This window comes from Alexandromys fortis, unplaced genomic scaffold (genome assembly GCF_014885135.2).
Source record: "Alexandromys fortis isolate MF-2015 unplaced genomic scaffold, M_Fortis_MF-2015_v1.1 scaffold_97, whole genome shotgun sequence".
NCBI lineage: Eukaryota > Metazoa > Chordata > Mammalia > Rodentia > Cricetidae > Alexandromys > Alexandromys fortis.
The window spans coordinates 1,532,219-1,556,109 of record NW_026067981.1 but is presented as its reverse complement, the minus strand read 5'-3'; the positions used below and the strand labels follow the sequence as shown (position 1 = coordinate 1,556,109).

The window sequence follows — 23,891 nt, the reverse complement described above, 5'->3', positions numbered from 1 at the left end:
GAGAGTGGAGGGGATCTTGGCAAATGACATGGCCTGTAGAGTAACAATCCACATAAGACAGGAAGGAAATCTGGTTCAACACTAGTTAGTTAGTTAGTTAGTTAGTTAGTTAGTTAGTTAGTTAGTTAGTTGATGTTGGTTCAAACTTCTACAGTCTGACCCCAAGCAGTTACTGTAAACATATTTATGTATAGTATGATTTGGGGGGAAAAGTTTCCCTGTGTAATATAATCCCCTGTGCACAAGACAACACAATTCTATCAAAACTCAAAGTGCATGTCCTTTCTTCCAAGAAGATGGGTTCTAGAGCTAGGCTACCTGTGTTATCTTAAGGATCTAGTGTGGTCTTGATCACCAGATAGTGTAGAGGTCATTTAGGCTATTGGCCACATCCAGTACTGGTTGTGGGAGTTAGGGGGTACCCCTAGCCATACAGATAATGCAAAGATCACCCAGACTATTAGCCACCTCCCATCCTGCACATGGGAGCTTGTCCAGATAGTGCAGATCACTAGGCTACTAACCATCTGCATTTCTGATCTTCTGGATAGAAAAATAGGTTATGCACATTTTTCTTGAAAACATAAAACACCATGGGTGTTATTTTTAAAATTTTATTTATTACTATTTTTTTTTAATTTTTGAGACTGGGTTTCTCCGTAGCTTTTGGGTTCCTGTCCTGGAACTAGCTCTTATAGACCAGGCTGGCCTCAAAATCACAGAGATCTGCCTGCCTTTGCCTCCTGAGTGCTGGGATTAAAGGCGTGCTCCACCACTGCCCGGCTATTTATGATTTTTTAATATATGGGTGTTTTGCCTGCCTGTATGCCTACAGGCCAGAAAAGGGCATCCAAATTCCATTATAGATGGTCATGAGCCACCATGTGGTTGTTGGGAATTTAACTCAGGACCTCTAGAAGAGTAGTCAGGGCTCTTAACCACTTAGCCACCTCTCCAGCTCCAGCCCCATGTGTTTAATATTCCAGGGTTTTGTAGTGCTGCTATCTGTGAGCGCAAGGACCTTTGTGCTCCCAACAACTAATCCTTGAGTTGTCTACTGTTAACCACACTAAAGTCTACACCTTCCCTTACTCTTCTCTTACTGCACTCTGTCCCTGTCAGTGTGATGTGCCCTGTCAAGCCACGTGTCGACTGCCTCATTTTGCTTTACCACAGTTGCCCTGTGTTTACTTACGGTTCTTCATCGGGCTTGTAAACACTGTGTCCCATTGATGTTTCAATACATGTAGCTTTATTTCACATTTCTGAATGTGACATGTGTCTAAAGGTTTCAGTTTGTTATGATTGATGTATCTTACTTTCTGGTTGATAATTATCAAGATGCATTTTGATTTTTCTACCTTCAATAAAGCATTCTGTGTAGGTCTGGATGTGTATCTGGGCATGCTTAGTGGAGCAATTATTAGGAGAAAGATGCGAGTAGCTAAGGTTCATTAAAACATGATTTGTATTCTCGGAGTGTCCCTTTCCCTCACAGCTTCACAAACACTGGGATATTAGCAGGCTTGGTGGTTGAATTTCACATGGAAATTGAAGAGATGTCCCAATTGTCAAACTTCCTGCTTTGACTACCTCATTGTCCTCTTTCTCAGAAACCTCACACTGTGGACATTTCCCTCTTGTGGATGCTTCTCAGTGTCTCCTTTTCTAATTTACCTTCTAAGTCATTTCCAAATGGCCAAGGGTCTAGGTACGATAACTAGATGTCTCTGGCTGGTGAACCCTCTCGCAGGGTCGCAGTGCGGTTCCCAGCCTAAAGGCTGGTTGAGGTTAAAGAGATCTAATGTCAATCTCGCTGAATCCGTCCTTCGTTTGTCTTTGCATGTAAAACTTTTATATATGCTCTACTAATTGTTCGTTTAATTATTTGAATGAGGCCTAGGATTAAGAAAAGCTCGTTTCGCATTTATTTTCTGTGTTCCTAACACATGTTATCCACGCAGCAATGATCACACGCTTCTCTCGGAATATACTGATAGATTCCATTAAGCCACACCCAGAGAGTCGGTCAGACATTTGGGAGTGGTCTCTTAGGCTACCACTTCCCTTTCTCTCTCCGTTGCTCACGGGACACTTCAGGTATGAAAAGTTGTAACCATACACTTTCAGGTGTGAACGCGAAACCACACATTCATTGTTCCTTACAACAGATTGGGCAAGTCCAAATGGGATAACCTAATAGTGAAATGGTCTGCAGTGGTCACAAAAGGCCACCAGGTGGCAGCACATCAGCATTTTTCAGAGCGTTGCTAGAGATCCAGCTGCTTACTTAAGGACCTGAGGACATAAACCTCATTAAGCTAGTTAAAAAAAAAAAAAAAAAAAAGTTTAAGAAAAACGATTAAATCAATAAAATTTTTATAAAAGCATATCTAGAGCTATATTTATATTATATATTTATATATAAAACATTTATAATTTATATATTTATAATAGTTACATTCATTTAACAACATAATCCAAACTACTGTTAATAAATTAAAACCTAGGCTTCTGACAGGTCTAACGTGTCTCTCTGAGTATCTGGAACAAGAGTATTTGTCTTTTTTCTGATTATGTGTAGCTATACACTCTGTGCTAAGGTATTGTCCAGGTACTAGATGGAGACTTTTCCTCTATAAACCACTCTTGCCCAGGTAGACTACTGAAGAATCCTGACTACCACTTGTGTCTTGTTAAAAATACTTTTTAAAGTGATGATTCCCCTCACATGACCATGTAGCCATTAGAGCAGAGAAGCACCTCTGCACTCCACGAATTCCCTGTTCATTCAGTTAAAGGTGGCCGCATTTTACAGGCAGAAACACCTAAGCTAGGGATGTCATATTGGGCCACTAATAGAAAGAAGGCTCCCATCTTCAATCATTTGGCACATTTAAAGATGAATGCCAGGCAGTGGTGGCACATGCCTTTAGTCCCAGAACTCAGGAGGCAGAGGTAGGAAGATCTCTATGAGTTCAAGGCCAGCCTGGTCTACAGAATAAGTTCCAAAACAGCCAGGAGACACAGAAACAGAGAAACACTATTTCAAAACAAAACAAACAAACAAAAATTAACCAGGTGGTAGTGGTGCATGCCTCTAGCCTTTGGGAAGCAAAGGCAGGTGGATCTCAGTGAATTCAAGGCCACTCTGGGTTACAAAGTGAGTTCCAGGACAGCTTATTACACAGACAAAGCCTGTCTTGCAAAACCAAAAACTAAAAAAGGGGGGATGGGGACCAGAGAGACAGCTCAGGGGTTAAGGGCACTGACTGTTCCTCCAGAGGTCCTGAGTTCAATTCTCAGTACCCACATGGTGGTTCACAACCATCTATAGTGGGATCTGCTGCCCTCTTCTGGCATAAAGGCATACATGCAGATAGGGCTTTTACTGGTGAGCTTCCAGAAGGCAGAGCAAAGATAAGCAATACCCCTTACAGAGGAGCTCAGGGGTAGCAGCCGTGGGCACTGGGATTATACAGGTGTTAAAGGCACCAGGAAAGTCTACAGCCAAGAAAACAGAGGGACAATGAAATGTATGTGTTAATTGAAAGGATTAATTGAAAATTTATACTAAAGACTCAGTGTCCCTGTCTTTAACATAAGCTGAAGCTCGCAGGTGGGCACATGTGAGGACTTCCTTTCCCCTGAAAACCTTTGCTAAGCATTCTGTGGATGGGACAGCCTTACCCATTCCAAAGCAAAAGGTTATGAGCCTTGCTTCCAATCAATCCCCACCATGAGCATTATTGCAGTCATTTTCCCCATTTTATACCTTTTTGACAATTTCACACACGTGTACAATGTAACATATATATATACATATATACATATATATGTAGGTATGTATATATATGCCCCTGTGATGCCCTTACCATGCTCCCCTCTTGCTCAACTCCTTCCACAGTGGTCTCCCTCCCATCTTCATACTTTATCATTTTGCTCAAGTCCTGTACAGGAAGCCAAAGCTACCTTTTTCATGATTGCGATCACAGCCTATCCAGAGAATACTATTTCTAAGCAATCTTCCCTGTCCTCTGGGTCTTATAATCATTTCTCTTTATCTCCCGAGAGTCTTGGGACTTTGAACAGGGTGGAGAGTGAATGGAGATGTGTTGTTCAGGGCTGGGTTCTCAGTGGTCACTGTTCTGGCACTCTGACCAGCTAAAGTCTCCATGTTGACCATGGCCTGCTGCAAAGAGCAGCTCCTCTGACCACGGCTGAGGAAAGCACCACACTACATGGGCATAAACAAAATTATTTAGAAGACCACATGTTTGACCACATGTCTCTTTAGCAACACATCGGTGATGAAGATTCTCAATACAGTCTGTGCCTTTCTTCAACACAGGCATTTGAGGACAATAGTACTAGGCATGTATTTCTTCTTTTGGAAGAGCTTCAAATCCAATGAAAGTGATTGGTTACACCCTGCACCAGTAGGCTGTACCATTATTTCACCCATGCACATATCTTGTCTGATAGATCAGTTTTATAGTGTGCAGAGTCCATGGCTAGGTAAAGCATTGATAACATTTTTATCCTGCATCTTATATAAGGCCTCCTGGCGTAATGAATGGGGCCAGCAGGAAGCGAGATTCCAATTCAGTCCTAACTTGATTTATCTGTATCCTGCAACCAAAGCACGCAGTATCCTCAGCAAGACAGCAAGAGAGTCTTACATATCATTTACATTCTTAAACATGAATAGATAACCAAAAGTTACCTGATATTTGAGAAAAAAAACCCCTATAACTAAAAGAGACAAATTAAGTCAAGAGAAAAAATTCTATCAAAATACGTCATTCAAAGTCCAGATGGTGACTTATTTCCCCCAAAGGTGGTGAGGAGAGGAATTAAAAAAGTAATAATAATTGAAATGAGCATGACTCTGCAGTGAACTATTTTACTTAGTCACAGACCATATTTTAATAAAATTTCAACTTTAATACCAAACACTAAAACACTCAGAGTTGCTGAACATAATACAAATGCTATGAACTCGACAAAGAAAAAGAGAGATGCAGTGTTCACATAAACACTGGCTTGAAAGAGTTCACTGCAGGAAAATTCAAAATAGCTAAGTAGAAGCAACCCGAAGCCACCAATTAATGAATGGGTCAAAAAGATGTGACATGATACAATGGCATATCACTCAACCAAAGCTTCATACCAGCGGGAAACAACATCACAGGCATGATCTCTTTTATGTAAGTGTCACAGTGGGGAAACCTATATACAGAAAGCAGACGTGTGGGTGCCAGAACCCATAAGGAAGAGACGTGAGTAGCTGCTTTGTAGGCAAAGGATGACAATCTGCTTGAAGACACTTGGAATTAGTTGCAAAGCATCATGAGTGACTTTCATGTCACTAGCTTACATACCTCACAATGGTTAAAAATGGCAAATCTTGCATATGGCCATGATAAAAGATAGAAAAGTGTAGTTAGTAGAAGGAGGATGTTAGAAGCAGCAGAGCGGGAGTTGAGGACAAATAGTAGCCTTCCAAACTGTTTGTCATAAAATAGGTGATCAACACGATAGCTCTGCCACATGCAGCAGGAAATAAAAGCCTGAGCATTAGAGGTGCCCCCAGCGAAGGAAATACACTTGCTTTCAAACCTAGCAACTAAGTTCTATTCCCAGGACCCACACAGTAGAAAGAGAGAACCAACTCCTACAGGTTATTTTCTGCCCTCTGCACATGCTCTGTGACACACACACACATGTACACGCACACACACACACACACACACACACACACACACACACACACTATAAGATTTATTAAAAAGAAGGGAAGGAGTGACTCCACCAAAAGAGTTGTAGCTTAAAACAACATGTGTTTGAGTTAAATTGGGATTTATTGTATCGGGAATAAATAGACAAAACCTGTCCACCCGGTGTTGGAAGTAGAAGTGGAAGCTGATCGTTAGATGAAGGTATAGATTCCAGATGAAACTGCTGAAATACCTAGAAGGGGTTCCCTTTGACATCTAGCTCCTAAATCCATCATTGTTTCTAGGATAAGGAACTGAAGAAAGGTAGGATCTGTAAATGTCTACACTAAAAAGGGAGAGGGCAGAAATTTAATCACAAGTCCTTCACTTTAGTAGCAAAGCTACTTCTCTCTGAGCCTTTTCTTCTTTGGGTAGATTTGCCACAAAAGTGGAGCATAGCCTGTTAAAAGTTCTCCAAAAGCCTGAGTTTTGAAAACTGTGGTTTACATCATTTGAAATGACTGTGAGTAGTTCAGCAGTCAGCTTCCTCTTCCTTTGGCCAACCCTAACGCCTGCCCTACTAACAATCTAGACAGCCACACCTACCATGCTACAGAGAGAAATTACCAATTGCTTTCTTTGCAAACTCAGAAGTTACATCCATGTGTTCGTGAGGAGGAACAACCAGAGATTGTGATAGACAAGAACTGTAATGAGCTGTACCCTTAAGAACTCCCCTGTAAACAATCTGCCCCCTGCTTCAGTGACCTAAGTTATAAAGTATTTATTTATCAGGTCCAACATAGAATGAAATTTCACCATCACCACTTCTTAGGCTCGTTACTCAGGAGTGGTCCTTAAGATCTTGCCAGTCCATAGAATTGAGAAAGTCGGCAGGCTGAACCAAAGAGCGGGCCAGCCAGGGGATGAGAGCACATCTCCCTAGAACTAGGTGGGTCCTGCTACTCACTTAGAGATTCTGGGTTGTAGAGCCCCTAAAATGGAATGTACCAGGATAGTGTCACACCAAAGTGTGGGTGAAAAGAGTTTAAGGACACCAAAGGAAGAAAGAGCTCCATTTTGTCTTCTCTTCTCCCACTGAGGCCCCCCAGTTCAGTTATGGCCTTGGGACTCACAGTGACTCGGGGAGGACAGACACAGAGGGGATGGCACAGAAAGTGTAGAAAGAAATAGACCAGGTCTTGGCATCTTTCTAAAAGGTGCATTTGGAGTTTAACTTCTTCCGCAAACACCTGCAAGAGCAAGCACCAAAACCATCAGCCCAGGACACTGATCAATCATCTTGCTAACAAGAAATATCTTGACAGCCATGCCACTAGTGCACAAGACTACAGACTGATGAAGCACTTTATCTTTAAAAATCTATCTCCCACAAACTTGATAAATGGTATTCATAGCTTCGTAAAAACACATACCCATCTCATCATCTCTATGTGTTTCTGTAGTTGCCTTTAATCGAGGCAAATTATTCAAGATAAAAATATAAATATCCAATTAGCTGATGCATCAAAGACACTGCAGGGAGAGATGGCACCAACCGTGACAACAGATTGGGAAGAAAAAGCGTATGCTTTGAGGGCTTCATTTTTGTGAGCTCTTTCCAAAATCAGTTTTCTCTGGCAAGCATCAACAAACTCTGAGAAGACAACAGCTTCACCTTTTCCCCTAGAGTCAGTTAGAGCATTTTCCCTGGGCAAAGTGGAACTTTACAATAGTCTGATGTTCTTCAAAACTTCAGAACTAAGCAGAACACCAACAGGAGATGCCTACAGGTCTCTGCCCATCCCTATCTCCCTCCTCCAGTGAGCCATTTGCTACCAACGGATTGCTACCTGGATTAGGAACTATAAACTGATGTTGAATTACAAGTATCTCAAGCGGCTCTCTAGGAACTACCATCTCTCTCTCTCTCTCTCTCTCTCTCTCTCTCTCTCACACACACACACACACACACACACTGCCACTGTCCCTACAGCACCTGTTACAAACACAGTGCTTGCTTTCATTTCACAGTGAAGGAAACTGAGTGTTGTAAGGAGGATTGCTTATTTATTTTCCGGCTGCCCAGCAACTCAGACCCAAAGTAATCACACAGAAACTGTATTAATTAAACCACTGCTTGGCCTATTGGCTCTAACTTCTTATCAGTTCGCTCTTACATTTTAATTTAACCCATTTCTAGTAATCTGTGTATCACCATGTGGCTGTGGCTTACTGGGTAAAGTTCTAGTGTCTGTCTCCAGTGGGGCTACATTGCTTCTGTCTGACTCTGCCTTCTCTCTCCCAGCATTCAGTTTAGTTTTCCCGGCCAAGTTTTGTTCTACCCTATCAGACTAAGCCAGTTTTTTTTATTAACCAATGGTATTCACACTACATAGGGGAATCCCACATCAACTGAGCCTCAACAGCAGAGCCCAGGGACCTGTGTACAGGGTTTTAAGACTCTAGGGCAACAGTTCTCTACCTACCTAATGCTGTGGCCCTTTTATACAGCTCCTTATGTGGTGGTGACCCCCAACTATAAAATTGTTTTCATTGCTACTTCATAACTGTAATTTTGCTGTCATGAATTTTAATGTAAATATCTGTGTTTTTCAATGGTCTTAGACAACTCCTGTGAAAGAGTTATTCATCCCCGAAGGGGTCAGAACCCATAGCTTCAAAACTGCTGCTAACTGATCCCCTCCTACTTAAGAGGATCCATGTAGTACGGAAACTGCTTTTTTGTCCCGGCTGCTCAGAACCAAAATAATCACACAGAAACTATATTATTTAAATCACTGCTTGGCCCATTAGTTCTAGCTTCTTATTGTTAACTCTTACATGTCAATTTGACCCATTTCTATTAATCTGTATATCACCATGTGGCCGTGGCTTACCAGGTAAAGTTTCCTATGGCTTCTCTCTGACTCTGCCCCCTTTCTCCGTGTATTCTGTTTAGTTTTTTCCATCTAGCTCTGTTCCTCTATAGCTCTGCTATAGGCCCAAAGCAGTTCCTTTACTAACCAATGATATTCACAGCATACACAGGGGAATCCTGCACCAGATTCATTACAAACTTTTAATGTTGACAATGTAAATCTAATGAACTTTCTCCTTTGCTATCCAATTAGCCAAGCATCGATGTCCCGTGTTTAGGTCTCCTGGTAGCAGAGCTCTCACTCCTGTGTTCCCACAAAAAACCCTCAGTCGTACAGCTAGCAACCACAGGGATGAATTACGTCCTCTACATTGGAATATGTCAGAACTGTAAGTACGCCTTGCCATCTTCTTCTGTTACTAAAAACCTCCTCTAATTATTTGACTTTTTGAAGAAGCACCTGTGCTTAAGATTTATGTTTAAATCTGTGGTCAAGATCTGTGACCTTACTGTCTAAACTATGGCTTTAAACGTTACTTAAATCTTGTGGAGGAAATTTTGTAATTAAATAGCTGGTACTTCAAGATCTTTGCAGCTTCAAGATCTATCTATATTTCTTGAGTTGATGTTGACCATTGTTGGTGAGGGCAAGGACAACAGGTCAGGAAGAGAGAGGAAGAAGTTTTACAAATAAAGCATTTAGAAGAGGCATGTTTTCTAGCTAATGGCTATAACAGAGAAAGATTCAAGGAGCAGGCAAAGGCTGTATTGAGTGACAAACATGTATAAACCAGAATTTAAAAATCTCATAATTCACAAGTCATGTGGAAGGGTTTTGTCATATTAGGAAGAAAATCTATGCTAAGATTATGCTATTTGTCATTTAAGATTTTAATACACAAGTTGATAGGGGGAGCTAGTTCCAGACACATAGGCAGCTCACCAGAACAAACCTGAAGCCGACTTCTAAGAATAAAAACATTCCAGTAATTAACAAGTTAAATTTAAGAATCTCTGGCACCCAGTAAAAGCTGCAATGCAGTGTTCATCTGTCATCTCAGCCCTCAGGAAGTTTATGGAAGAGGACTTGACTTCAAAACCAGACTCGGTTATACAGTCAGATCTTGTTTCAAAGGCGAAACAAATAAGAAAAAAAAATCAGATATGTAAGCATTCTTTACCAGCAGGCCTGCATTTCAGGAAATACTGTAGGAACTTCATCAAGAAAACAAAGCCATAATGTGAAAACTTAGATTTTCACTAAAGGAATAAACTACTAGAAATTGAAACTATGTAATTAAATATTTAACATAACAGAAAATTATATGTTTTCTCTTATTTACATCACTTTAAATGATAATCAATTATTTAAGACAAGGATGGAAATAATATAAAAGCAAAGTGAATATGAATAAATGAATTAAAGTTGGAAAGGGAGAAACATGAATACTTTTTAAAGATTTTTCTACTATGTACAAAATCATGAAAAATCCTGTGAAAGTAAACTATGTTGTGTTAAAATGTATCATATAAAACTTAACACAGCAATTAAGATAATGTAGAGTTATATATAACTAACTAGAGTGGAAATAGTCAATTCACAAAATATGTTTAATCCAAACAAAGTCCATAAGATGTAGTATAAAAAGAAACAAGGTGAGAAAGACAGAAAACTGCAATATAATAAATAAAAATGTTCAAAATACCCACATTGGAACACCGGACAGAAATCTCAAGGTCCAAATCAGGAGCAGAAGGAGAGAGAGCACGAGCAAGAAACCCAGGACCGCGAGGGGTGCACCCACGCGGAGACAATGGGGATGTTCTATCGGGAACTCACCAAGGCCAGCTGGCCTGGGTCTGAAAAAGCCTGGGATAAAACCGGACTCACTGAACACAGTGGACAATGAGGACTACTGAGAACTCAAGAACAATGGCAATGTGTTTTTGATCCTACTGCACGTATTGGCTTTGTGGGAGCCTAGGCAGTTTGGATGCTCACCTTACTAGACCTGGATGGAGGTGGGTGGTCCTTGGACTTCCCACAGGGCAGGGAGGGAGGGGGACTTGATTGGGGGAGGGGGGAAATGGGAGATGGCAGGGAAGAGACAGAAATCTTTAATAAATAAATAAATTAAAAAAAATACCCCCAAATAAAAGGTAGAGATTGTTGGATTAGACAAAAGTGAGATCCAACTCTATACTGCCTGCAAGAAACCTGTTTAACTAGGAAGACACAAACATTAATTAGAACAGAACAAAAAATAATAATAGTAATCAAAAGAATATATGGACTATAGTAATATAAAAAGATAAATTTCAGAGCAGAAAATGTTTCTGGGGAAAGAGCTGTTTTATAATGATGCAATAACAGAACAACTAGCATAAATAATAATCCTGAACCCCCAGGTACCTAAAAGCAATAAAAATGTATTATCATAAAAAATAGAAATAAATTTACCAAAAATAGAAGTGTAAGAACAAAGAGAAAGATCTACAGTTACAGTCAGAGAATTCAACAGCCTTCTCTCAGCAATGAGTAATCACACAGAAAATCATTTACAGAATTTTGCACCAGTAACAGAAAAATAAGCCTTGAGATATATTAATTAAATTATTTTTGACAAAATGGTTTTAAAAGAGAAATCAAAATAATAATTATCTGGAAGCCCCAAAGCACTTGTAAGCAAAATGCCATGCTCCTAAATAACCTGCAATTCAAATACAGAAGATACAGGAAATAAATTCTGAACTGAATGAAAGTGAAAAATATAATGTATCCAAACGTGCAGCGTGCACATAAAGGAGCACTAGGAGGGTAATTCACAGGTTGATAGGCCTGGCTTAGAATAAAGACAAGGTCTCAGAAAACCAGAGGAAGAAGAGCAAAGAAAGCTGGAGCAAGCAGGAAAGAGGAACAACAAACAGGAAAAAAAAATGAACACAGAAAAAAAGGGCTGGAGAGATGGCTTAGAGGTTAAGAGCACTGGCTGTTCTTCCAGAGGTCCTGAGTTCAATTCCCAGAAACCACATGGTGGCTCACAACCATCTGTAATGAGATCTGGTGCCCTCTTATGACATGCAGGCAGAACACTGTATACATAACAAATAAATAAATCTTTTTTAAAAAACAGAAAAAAAAACAAGGAAGAAGGAATGACAGATTATTTGGGATGATCATGGGGACAAAATATAGAAAACTCAAATTACAAGTGTTAAAAACAGCCTCACTCAAGGACTTTATAAATTCTGGATCCATGCCACCTTAAACTTTTATGAGAATAGGCCACGAGCAGAATGTTAAGTAACCAGCATTTTGCAGACATCCAGAATTGGGTAGAAAACTGGAAATAACTACATCTTAGGTTGAAACAGTAGTTGGATGAAAACTTTATATTCTTTTCCTTAAAACAGCTAACATTGAAAAACACAGGTCAAGTTTTGGAGAAACCGATAACCCCAGGGTGATAGCTTCTGAATTTGAATTACTACCCAAGGACATACAAGGAGACAGAAACAAAATTGCCAAGGTATGTTCTATGTAATTTGTTTTAAATGTGTTATTGCCCTTACTCGTAGTTTATTTCCTTCAAGTTAATGTTTTTAATAACTTCAGTGTCCTTTTCTTTATTCAGAAATACAAATGACTGAAGCACAGAGCATGTGGCTCCCTATATTTCTTGTCACTTAAGAACTATGTCTACTATCTTTAAACACAGCAATTTAAAATATACTACTTGTTATAAAACGTAAATTATATAGATGTTTCTTAATGAGACTTCTATATGTAGATAAGTTCCAATTTTTTTTGACAAAATTAATGGAGTCAACAATTCTTTTCTAACATGTAATAATTCCCCCTCCCAAATATCAGGATGACATTTTAACTTCGATTTTATTTTTTAAAAGTTTATGAAGTTTTACAAAAAGGGCTGGGCATAATAATATATACTTATAATCCTAGCACTCCGGAAGCTGAAACATCAGTATGGTAAGTTCAAGGCCAGCCTGACTTGCATAAACATATTATTTTAAGGGGAAAAGACTATTTACACAGTGCGCTGATAAGTCTCAGTATTAAGCAAATAATTTTTACCCTATGCTAATCCTAGAGAAACCATTAAGATCTGTAACTCTATATTACTCTTTCAGTTTTCACAGTTCAAACTTCTTACCTTCTAAGGCTCCCCAGTACTAGGTCCCAGTTGGGCTGTCAACTTTCAGACAGACATATTGAGCTAACAGTAAAACATAAGTTCTGGGAAGGACCCTCAGGTTAGCCTATATTCTAGGATCAGAAGACTTAGGGTGTTCTTCCTTCCAAACTCCAGATATAGTGCAGTGGTTTTCTTCTTATGGTTGACATGGTTAGAATTGTGGAAGGCTAAGAACATGCCAAAGCAATGTATCTAAATGATATACAGGGTCAAACGATACCATACAGGTGTTTGCAGTGTGTGTGTGTGTGTGTGTGTGTGTGTGTGTGTGTGTTGTGTACATACCGGATGATGCCTCTTTACAAAGACAAGAGATTTTCTTACATACATAACCTCAAAACTTGCAAGACTGGTTAAGTATGAAAATGTCCATTTCCATAAGGAAACTGGGAAGCTATGTAAGCTTGCGAACAAACCCTTCTTCATCCATACACTCTCCCTTCCAGTGCAATGTCAGGGGATAGATCTCTGAGCACCATGATTGGGCTATTGAATCTGGGAGTCTTTCCCCAGTGGCTTCAGAGACTTACTAGCAACACGTCTGGGTTTGAATTCTCTCTCATCTGAGCTTAGTGTTTATCAGGTTTATAAATCCTTTGGCTGAAGTGCCTTAGACCTACGTGTTTAGGATTTGTTGTTCAGTTTCTTATTGTTAAACAACATAAAGTTCAGGGGTATCGAGGCATGGAAGAGCAATGACTAGGCAACACAGATGTAGACCTCCAGAGTAGATAAAACAGGGCTGAGAGAATCCAAGGTTCTAACAAGAATGCCCACATGTGGGTGGGAGGAATCCAAAGCTGTACCAAGGCACTCAAGAGACCACGGTCAAGTTCAAAAGATGCCAGCAGAGATACAGCAAGTTTGTTCACTAAGAGAGCTGGGTACAAAACAGCACTAACGTGTGAAGACTGTATTGAACATGAAGACGCTTTGTAAGTCAAGTCACTTCTGTTTTCTATAGGAACTGTTGGTGAAGCCAAGACTTCATCAATAATTCTCAGAGGGTCATGAACATATCATTCACCAAAACAAGTTCATACAATACAAACTAGTAATCTCACCCACAGAAATTTATAGAAAGAAACTCAGAATAATTATCTGTTTGTGAAGTGCTGTTCTTCATGACATTTTTTTAAAATATTTTTATTCCTTGAAAATTCTGTACAACATATTTTGATCACATTCATTCCCCTCTCCCAACTCTTCTGAGATCCACCATTACCTCCTTACCCACCCAATCTTGGGTCTTGTTTGTTTTTTACTCAAATAAAAGTAAATTAAAAGACATCAAGTGCAATTCATTCTGTGCAAATTACTCTTGAGTGTTGGGCCTGCCCTAAAATGTGATTGATCTACCAGAGGCCATAGTCTTAAAACGGGCCCTTCTCCTCCCAGCAGCTATCAAATGAGAACAGCTCCTCAGCTAGGGATGGGACTTCCTGCTGGCCATGCCCACTCCCCCACCCTGCTCCATGGCGAGATTAGCAGAGATTTTGCTTTTGTTTTATAACTAGTATGTATAACAAGTGAATACATAGCATTTTATATACATGCTATAAAATATCAATTTATAGTATATTTTCCAGTCACTAATTCAAGTGGCATCAGGAATGCATAGCACTGCAATGTAACAGTAATAAATGGATGAGGTGATCTCTAGATTCTAGATACCCACGGGCACGTTTGTGTGTGGGTGTGCATGTATATGTGCGTGTACATGTGTGAGGAGAGGAGCATCCACCCTTGTATGATCACTTGGAGTCCAAAAGTTGACATCAGGTGTCTGCCTTGATTCTCTATTTTGTTAGGACTTGGTCTCTCACTGAGTCTGGAGTTGATTGATTCAGCTAGATCTGCTGGTCAGTGCCTCCGAGGATCTAGCTGTCTGTTTCAGCCTCAAGCACGGAGCTCACAGATACACCTCACCAGTCCCCCAGATTTCACACGACTGCTGGTCATCCAAGCTCAGGCCCTAAGGCTTGCACACGAGCCATCTCCCCAGTCCCCACAAAGTCTAATTTTTCACGCAACCTAGTGTCATATCCACAGCTTTATAAGATAAAATCTTCTAATACCAGCTCTAGATTTCATTGGGAACTGTTTTTTCCCCTGTAATTTTAGGTAGAAATTAGAGAAACCATTGCTGAGTAAATAAATATTTCATTGAAGAAAGTATCACTTCCAGTAATATTCCAAAAATTTAACTTTTACAATTTACTCTGACTTTCTTGAAATAGGACAGTCTGTGGCAATTCACTTACCTCCCCCAGCCACAGTAGTACTTGGGGTTTCCTCCACAGCTTTCCAAGGTTATGATCCCTCACTGGTTTGTTGAGCAGCTGTAGGCTAGCAGTGGAGGGCTGGGTGCAGTCTGCTGTCTTGGACCTCAGACCTGGCTTATTGAGCAAAAGGAACAGTAATTCATCTCTCTGTTTTTGTCTGTTTGACTCTATGTGCATCCTATGGCTGTCTGGTACCTACGGAGGTCAGAAAAGGGCATCCTATCCCCCGGAACTGGAGTTAGGGTAGTGGTGAGCCACTATGTGGGGGTGGGGAGAGAGCTCAGGTCATTTGCAAGAGCAGCAAGTGCTCATAGCTCCTGAAAAGTCTATCCAGCTTCAGGACTCCACCCCTTTAAAGGCAGCAAGTATCATCTTTTATTGGTGAGATTAGAGGTATTTGCCAATTGCATGAATGATTTGTTTTTCACACAAAGGCAGAAAAAGAAAAGATAAAAAATAGAAATTGTGACGCCTTTATCCTTTCTACTCCTGTGATCATTTATAGTTTGTGGATAGTCCTCAAACTTCAAAAGGAGCTGTTTCCATAGCAATCGTTAGACCTCCATCATGGGCATGCGGAACTTCTATGATGAGTCATGTTCATTCATCCTTTCTCCCCATCTCTGTCTCTCTCTCTCTGTCTCACTGAAAAGAAAAATGTATACTTTCACATCACCTTGACTCTCTCAGCCTATCTTTCCAGGATCTTCTGTGAACCACATTTGTTTCTCACATGTTGAAGGCATCTTGGTAATATTTGGCACTGAAATTATTTTAAACGCAGAAGTAAGTTTTGTATAATACCTGGGTTTTGTATAATACCTGGATTTTGATTGTCATTACACGAACACTACCACAAACACACTTTCCATCATTTTTTAATTTAAAAAAGCAGGTTCCATAGTTCATGAATGTCTTATACTTCTGCCTGGTCTAGAACTCTGCCTTACCTCCAAATATCTAAGCTTCGGTGTCTTGCTTACCCTGGTGGTCACAAATGTCCTTTTGGTTTCAGAGTGTGGGACAAATACTACTACCCACCTTTCTGACTGACTTTGTGTGGACCCTCCTGAAGAAACTTTCCTCTCCTGATGATGAGACAGCCTCGGAGGCCGCGTCCTTACTGACGCTGACTTTGGAATATCATGCTCAGAAGATCACCATGGTGATGTAGTTGGCAACGAGCTAAGGAGAACAGAGAGTGCTCTCAAAAGTCTACTTTTCAGCTTTGTTATCTATTTTTTTTACGTCCCAATTTCTTGCTATTGTTCACTAAGTCACTTTAATTAGATGAGGCTTTTGTGAAATGTTTCAAACAGGGAAAATTGTCGGCACTTTATAATGAATATTCTTTTACCAATCATGAAAAATTAGAATATTTTGCCATGTTTACTTTGCTGGCTTTTAATAGAGAATTGCATTAATGACAAATACTTTTGTAATTGAACTCTCCCATGTAGCATTTAAGAAACATTTTCAAGGACTCTCATATTGGAGTAACACTGGGTAAGGAATTTGTGCAGCCCAGTACAATATGAAATATAGAACTATGTCTCATTTGAAGTTAAAAAGATGGAAGTTTTGGGTTATTCCCTTTACTTTATGACCTCTTTCTCTCAATTCCTTATGACATTTTTATTTGCTATTAGATGTCTAAGTGAAAAGAAATCTTACTTTTTCATTATTAGCATCTTTTGTCAATATGTACTTATATAGTGACAAATAGATTTATGAATATAAGAACAATTAATTTAAATACAGAATTAACAAAATAATGAGGTTGGTATTGTGTAGTTCATACATGAGTAAGCATGTCAGTTTTACCAGGAGTTGCACAAAATTAACTCAACTGTTTTTATTTCACTCATTGTCATCCACATATCTTATTAGAATTTTCTGTCTTCAGTGTCCTGACAAATAAGGAAAGATTGAAAATAAATAAATTGCTGTTGTATTACAAAAGCAGAATACATTTAGAATGGACAGTTTATAGTGAATAGAGGTTCATTTCTTACAGTGTTTGATTCTGTGAAACCCATAGCTCTTGCTGTGTCATCCCCTGGGAGAAGTAGGAAAGGCAAGAGAACATTGCAAGACAAAGAAGAAAGGGCCAAACTCATTCTCTAATCATACACCTACCCCAAGAGCAAGGAACCCACTCCTAGGGATAACCATAGTAACCTCAGAAGCACTGATGCCCAAGACGTAGTCATCTCTTAAAGGCCTCATATCTCAGACTGATGAAATGACTGTGGGTAAAATGCTTGCTGGCCAATGATGCAGACCTGATTTTGATACCTAGATAAATGCCAAGTACAATGAAATATGCCTGTAACTCTAGTCCTGAGTTATAGATATTCACCTGAGACAGGTGGATTCCTGGGGCTCCTTTGTTTAGCCTTTAGGCTCAAACACACCTTATCAAAAAAACACACCTCTTCCTTTCTATGCCATCATTTTCCAGCTAAGTGGTTGCAGTTAAATGCCTCTGGTATCCAGTTTGTTTTCCCACTGGACTTCCACAAATTATGGCAATCCTATGCACATGAAGAAGCACAATGACCATTACAAGTAACTGGGGATGCAGGAACTTGTAACATGAGGGCTTGCTGGTTGAGGTTTCTGTCCTGCCTAGTTCCCACAGTCGTTAGGTCCCAAAGAAAATCACACAGAGGTCTACATAAGTTACAAACTGATTGGCCCATTAGCTCAGGCTTCAAATTAGCTCTTATAACTTGTATTAACCCATTATTCTTATCTATGTTAGCCACATGGCTTTGTACCTTTTTTGGTGGGGCAGGTCACATCCTGCTTCTTCGGTGTCTGGACAGGACTGCGGAAAGAGCTTCCTTCTTTCCAGAATACTACTGTTCTCATTATCCCACCTTTACTTCCTGTCTGGTTTTCCCACCTATACTTCCTGCCTGACTATTGGCCAATCAGCCTTTATTTAAAATATAATTGACAGAATATAGAATTGTTCAGCACCAGGAACCATGCAAATCTCACAATATTACAAGGATACCCTGTACTTGTCCCATTGGGATTGAATTATAATGCCCAATCTCAAAAACTGCAAAACTTTAAAATGAAAAAAAAATCTAAGTTTTAGACGAGACTGAGAGGATCTGAACATGGATCCTCATACAGACCCTTAGGTCACAGACCCATGAAGACAGTCCTGACAATGATGGACACATGAGACTCACAGTTTCCTCTCCTGATATAATCATGTACTGGGAAAGAAGGTAGACAAGGAGAGTCATTCAAATTCAGAGAGCAGGCCAGATAAAGGACCGCATCATAGAGAGTTCTCAGAGCTGCTGTGGGCAAGACATTCCATAGAGCAAACACAACCTGAGGGAAATGGGAGGTCTGTGGTCATCTCCTTAACCAGACGGAGTTCTCCAACAGGAGAAAGCACTCAGAGAGCCTAGAAAAAGCCACAGCATATCACTGGAGGCAGGAAGGAAAGTCAAAAAGAAACCCAGGGGTGTAAAACTAGCTTCTACTACAGCAAATTACTAGCCAAAGAGAAACAGAACAGAAGTACGGTTTGGCAATTTATTGCCTCAACTAAGCTACGTTTTTAAAGCTATTTCCCCCAATTTCCACAACTACATGACTTCATAGTTCCTGACCTTAAATATTTTGCATTGTAATTATATAAATACACTTTCAGCTATTGCTTATTTGTATGCTAATTGCTACATTGGTCCTTCCAAAAAAGGTTGAGTTCATAAAACCAAGACATGGCTAGGCTTAAAGGTAAACAAAGAAGGTGACACTTTGCTGACCTACAAAAATTCTTCTTCCAGGTGTCTAAAATTGTGGACGACATTTATGAGCAGCTCACTTGGAATTCTTCCCACACCATGAAGGATGTCTTGCTGCGAGTCATCAGCCTGCTGATAAGAGCATCCCCTAAGAAGGTGATCTTTCAACTCATGGAGTTCCCAGTCCCTGCAGACAAGTAAGGCATCCCGCATCTTGCCCCTCTGTATACACTTACCCACAAATTCCATGGTCATATGGCCAAGCTAAAGTCTTTCTTTATTGTAGTTAGGCATAATCTCTTTTTCTGAAAAAAAAAATCCCCCCCCCTTTTTTTTTGCACCATCTCTGCTGGCTATAAGTTTTAAGTATGTTCATATGTTATGCATAACTTTGGATAATGGTTAGCACACAGTAGGACCCCAAGATTTTATCAGTGTCACTGTGGGAGGGTGTTAAATTATATGCTGTTACAAATCTTACCAAAGGAAACTTGCTTCAAAAAGATAATGAATTTCTCTTGCCTGTGTTAATTTAATCATTTTTTTCCTTGAAAAAAATCTCCCAGACATAGAGATTTTCTTATTTATAAAGGTTTGACTTACGCTATTTAGACCCACCAATAGAATAAAAAAAAAAGTTAATTACCAAAATAAGGGCCAAAGAAATGGATTTGTGGTTAAGAGCTGCCATTACAGAGTCCTAGAGTTTAATTCTGAGCTCTCACACTGGGTGACTTACAACCACCTGTAACTCTGGCTCCAGGGGATCCAATGTTCTCTTCTGTCATCCATAGGCACCCACATGCATGTGTGTGCACACACACAGACATCCACATGCATATATGCAAGTAAAAACATAAAATAAATTTATTTTTATTGTTACTAAGAGTGAGAATCTTCGGCCCATTAACTGTTCATCTGAAACTCATGACCTGGGACCACAAGAAATCTTAAAGAACCGAACTGATTACTTTGAGCTTATGGGCCAGTACAGCTCTAACAAGTGCATTAAAAGAGCTTAGAAAAATCACAGGGCTTCACTTCTACAGTTCCTATGCTGTGGGGGAGGGAGTGTCTCTTCCCTTCTACAGGCTGCACAGAACTAAAAACAGCCGCTAGCAAGCATGGGTCTCAACACCTTGTGTTTGCAGGGCTCTGCTTCTGATGTGGCAAGCGGCGAGCACCGAGTCAAGTGTTGCGCCCCAAGTGCTGAAGACGATCTTGTCGATACTGAAAGGAAAGCCTGGGGAGTTGGAGGAAACCCTGGTAGAAAGAAGGCGCTTCTCCCTGGATGCCACCAACTTGATGCCTGTGGCGGTAAATGCTGCCATGAGTGTTTCTGCTCCCTGTTGTCCTCCTGATGGTGAATCCCCTATCCTCACTGATTAGGCCACGCCTCCTCGGCACAGTCTCCTTCATGCATGCATCCACCTAAAACACATTTATTGTGTGATACATCTTGATAATAGCACGTGTAATCTGCCAAGATACAAAGATAAGGAATGAATATTTATATTCAGGATATAAATATATGGTAGTGTATGTGAGGGAAACAGGGTAACAGGGATGGTTTAAGGTAAGTAGGACATGGCACACCCAGAATCCTGGGATGGTTCAAGATAGTACTTATATGCATCTTGGAAAGACAGACAGCAGAACACAAATCCTGTTGTCTTACTTAGGGTTTCTATTGCTGTGAAGAGATACCATGACCACGGCAACTCTTATAAAAGAAAATATTTAATTCAAGTGGCGGCTTACAGTTCAGAGGTTCTCATCATGGTCAGGAGCCTGGCAATATGCAGGCAGACATGGTCCTGGCTACACACTGATCAGAAGGCAACAGGAAGCAGACTGTGACACTGGGAGTAGCCCACCCTTACTGTAACACACTTCTTCCAACAAGGCCACACCTACTTCAACAAGGCCACACCTCCTAATCTGCTCCTATGAGCTTATGGGGACCAATTACATTCAAAATTGTCAGGATGCAACTGACATGGCCATAAGGCCAAAGAATCTGAGGGAACTACCCAAGGGCAGACCTGTACTTGACTTTAGAGAGATAGCCACCAGCTAAGTCATAAAAACTTCAGTGGTCGTGTCCGTACTGATATCATTTCTGCCTACCCGTTTCCTCTTGAGTGTGGTGATGTTTGGGCCATGAGAAAAATGTAATGAACAGAGGTGCCATTGTTTATTGATATGAGGTGTTGGGATGTGCGTATGGATGACAGCGGGTATTGTCAGGTCACTATGCAGGGTTCAAGCGATTCAAGGATGACTTGTTGTACCTTCTGCTGACTGCATCACTTCCCTGGGATTTTAAGAAACCTAATGAAGACTTTGCTTACTAGTCAGACTATTCCTCATGGCTACACAGGAAGGAGACCTTAGGATATAAGCCCTCCGTGAGGATCAGCTTTCTTCCCACAAATTTGGTGGCTGGGAGGGAACCAGTAACAGTGCCTTGGAATTTCCTTACCAAGAATGCCTGGCCCAGGTTCTGCTAACCAATACGCATGCATGCTGAAGAAGTCTGGGAAGGCGTGCAGTCTTTCTTGCCCTCTGTATGATGTTTGGAGGGAGACAGTTGCCTTTTTTAACTCAATTTTTCTTCCCCAATAGGCATCCCAGGCCCTGTGCACATTTCTACCTGTGAATTCCTATAGGAAAGTGGTGACCAAGCTTTTCCCCGAGTTCCTGATGGCCCTCATGCTTCAACTCTTCTACTGCAGCCAGCTTCTAAAAGACACGGCCAAGGACAGACCTCTGTAAGAGAGTGCTATTTGGGGTCATGGAGAGAGAAGGGTCCAGCATCTCACGTGGGCTAGTGTGGGACTTGTTATAAGACCGTGGGAGGTTCTGCTCACATTTATTATACTCTAAGGGTAGCGTTTCTTCAGAAAAGCAATCATGTTGAGGACATGACCATTCACTAGGACTTCTCCTCTCTATATGCACCACAAAGAAGAGTCACGAGCTCAGAACACAGTTTGTTCCCATCGCTCCTGCTGTCAGGTCAATGAGAAGAGGAAGAAGCAGAAAGGGCCATTCGATCCAAAGCGAGACACATTCAAACTCTGCCATTCCATATGCTCCGATAGCAACCTCTCAGAGTTGCTGCACACACAAAACAGAAGAGTGAGTGCAAATATTCATTGTAAACTGGAAAGCTATCATAGTTTGATGTGGATATGATGTGGATGAGAGCAGTGTGACAACTGCCCTCTGTTTCAGGATAAAGGTCACCATTTCCTTTTGGACAACAAAGCTAGTTTTCCTGCCCTGAAAGGAAAGTCAAAGTACAGCTGTCAGTTATTGGCTGTGTCTTGTATGACCATCTAAGCCAAACAGAGCACAGCTGATCTTGTTAAGATACTTAATCCATTCATTGTCCTCTAAAAAAGATACACACCAACCCACCCTTAAGAACACAGAAACCTATCTTGCTTATTTAGAATATCACCCCCACCACCAACAACAACAACCAAAGAAAAATGATAGTTCTACCAAGTCATTACATTTCTGGGTAAGATAGTAAGCTTGTTAATGTGATTCAACCTAAATTTTATGTGCTACCATTTTATATTTTAACTTTTGCAATCCATGCACTGTTGACATAGGTGGGTCTTCTATCTAGCTGTTGTTTCATTTGTTAATTAATAAAGAAACTGCTTGGCCTGATAGGACAGAAAATTAGGTAGGCAGAGTAAACAGAACAGAATTCTAAAAGGAAGAGGGAAGTGAGACACACACCATAGCTCTCCTCTCCAAGATGGACACAAGTTAAGATTTTTTCCCAATAAGCCACCACCTTGTGGTGCTACACAGATTACTAAATATGAGTTAAAGCAAGATGTGAGAATTAGCCAATAAGAGGCTACAGATAACGGGCCAGGCAGTGTTTAAAAGAATACAATTTGTGTGTTGTTATTTTGGGTGTAAAGCTAGCTATGCAGGAGGCCGGGTGCCGGGAACGCAACCTGCCACTCCTTCTACACACTGTTCATCAGGGAAGATGAAAACCATTTAACAATTACCATCCTCTGAAGCATCCTTCTCTCTAAAACTGTATCCTTGCTGAGATAGATGGAAAGTCAAGTTGCATGTACTCAGTTATGTGTGGGTCACTGTCTTAGACTGTCTCTTCTTCTCTGGGCCTCAGCTACGTACGAGATGGCCTGAAGGTTCTGCTGAATTGCTCTGGACTAGAAGAAGTGCACGATGCTCTAGAGAAAAAGAATTTCTGGGACCAGTTTTCTCAAGTCATGGATCACCAGTACGGGATCCAAGTCATTGCCAAGTAAGAACAGGGCACTCTGGGTAGGACTCTAGCTCCCCATCTTCTCCTCTGCATCTACCTCCAGGCTCTCATGTGGGAACACATTCCCAAAAGGTTCCCTAACAGCCTACATTGAAACTTTATTTTTGATCTTTTGGTGATTTAAAAGATTTATTCTGAGATAATTTCTTTTTTTTCTTTGTTCCTCCTTTCTTTTCTTCTTCATCCACCCGTAAAATAGCCTCTCTTACATACAAAGAGCTTAAGATAAATGTGATGCTTTCCTCTCTGATTTTAGCTGATCTCTGCTCTGTGGACACTCAAAAGTGCCAAATGCCTTCTAGTTTTAGAAAAATCTACCCAAGGTCCATACCCAGTAAGCAAAGCATATTCTGGAAAATACAATGGAACATACATTTTTTAAAAAATTTCTTGCAGTAGAAATATTTTTAAAGAGTTGTTCAGTTTGTTTTTATTTAACCCTTCTGACAATCCGATTTTCTGACAATCACAAAAATATTCAAGAATTCATAGAATACAGGGTCTTGGTGTCATGAAAGAGTCTTTGTAGTTGTGACTGACTCAGAGAATACTTTTTCTGTGGCCCATGGGCTTTAGATGTTTCTCAAACTGTAACTGTATGGGCATATGTACTTTAGGGATATATGCTTTTAAATGAAAACTATATTTATGTAGATTTTTTTAATTGGCAAAACCTAACAGATAA

The 23,891-nt window shown here is 40.3% G+C and overlaps 1 protein-coding gene and 1 long non-coding RNA gene across 6 annotated transcripts in view; one reads left to right on the top strand and one right to left on the bottom strand.

Annotated features, from left to right (window-relative positions):
- LOC126511327 (uncharacterized) overlaps nt 1-18,980 on the bottom strand; it is a 112,679-nt gene extending 93,699 nt beyond the window's left edge. Inside the window, exons 1-3 of the long non-coding RNA XR_007594662.1 lie at nt 16,954-18,980; nt 16,145-16,288; nt 15,083-15,213 (exon numbers count right to left, since the gene is read on the bottom strand). This is a non-coding gene — a long non-coding RNA (uncharacterized lncRNA). The remainder of the gene's footprint in view (nt 1-15,082; nt 15,214-16,144; nt 16,289-16,953) is intronic.
- Mroh9 (maestro heat like repeat family member 9) overlaps nt 1-23,891 on the top strand; it is a 77,522-nt gene that overhangs the window by 8,312 nt on the left and 45,319 nt on the right. For all 5 annotated transcript variants that reach the window (XR_007594661.1, XM_050158390.1, XM_050158389.1 and 2 more), the window contains exons 7-13: nt 8,855-8,990; nt 12,016-12,131; nt 16,119-16,268; nt 18,922-19,076; nt 20,031-20,196; nt 21,508-21,653; nt 23,048-23,185. Coding sequence is in view for 4 of the 5 variants with exons in the window: in XM_050158390.1 (XP_050014347.1) it covers nt 8,855-8,990; nt 12,016-12,131; nt 16,119-16,268; nt 18,922-19,076; nt 20,031-20,196; nt 21,508-21,653; nt 23,048-23,185 (1,007 nt within the window). In the remaining variant the exon portion in view is untranslated. The remainder of the gene's footprint in view (nt 1-8,854; nt 8,991-12,015; nt 12,132-16,118; nt 16,269-18,921; nt 19,077-20,030; nt 20,197-21,507; nt 21,654-23,047; nt 23,186-23,891) is intronic.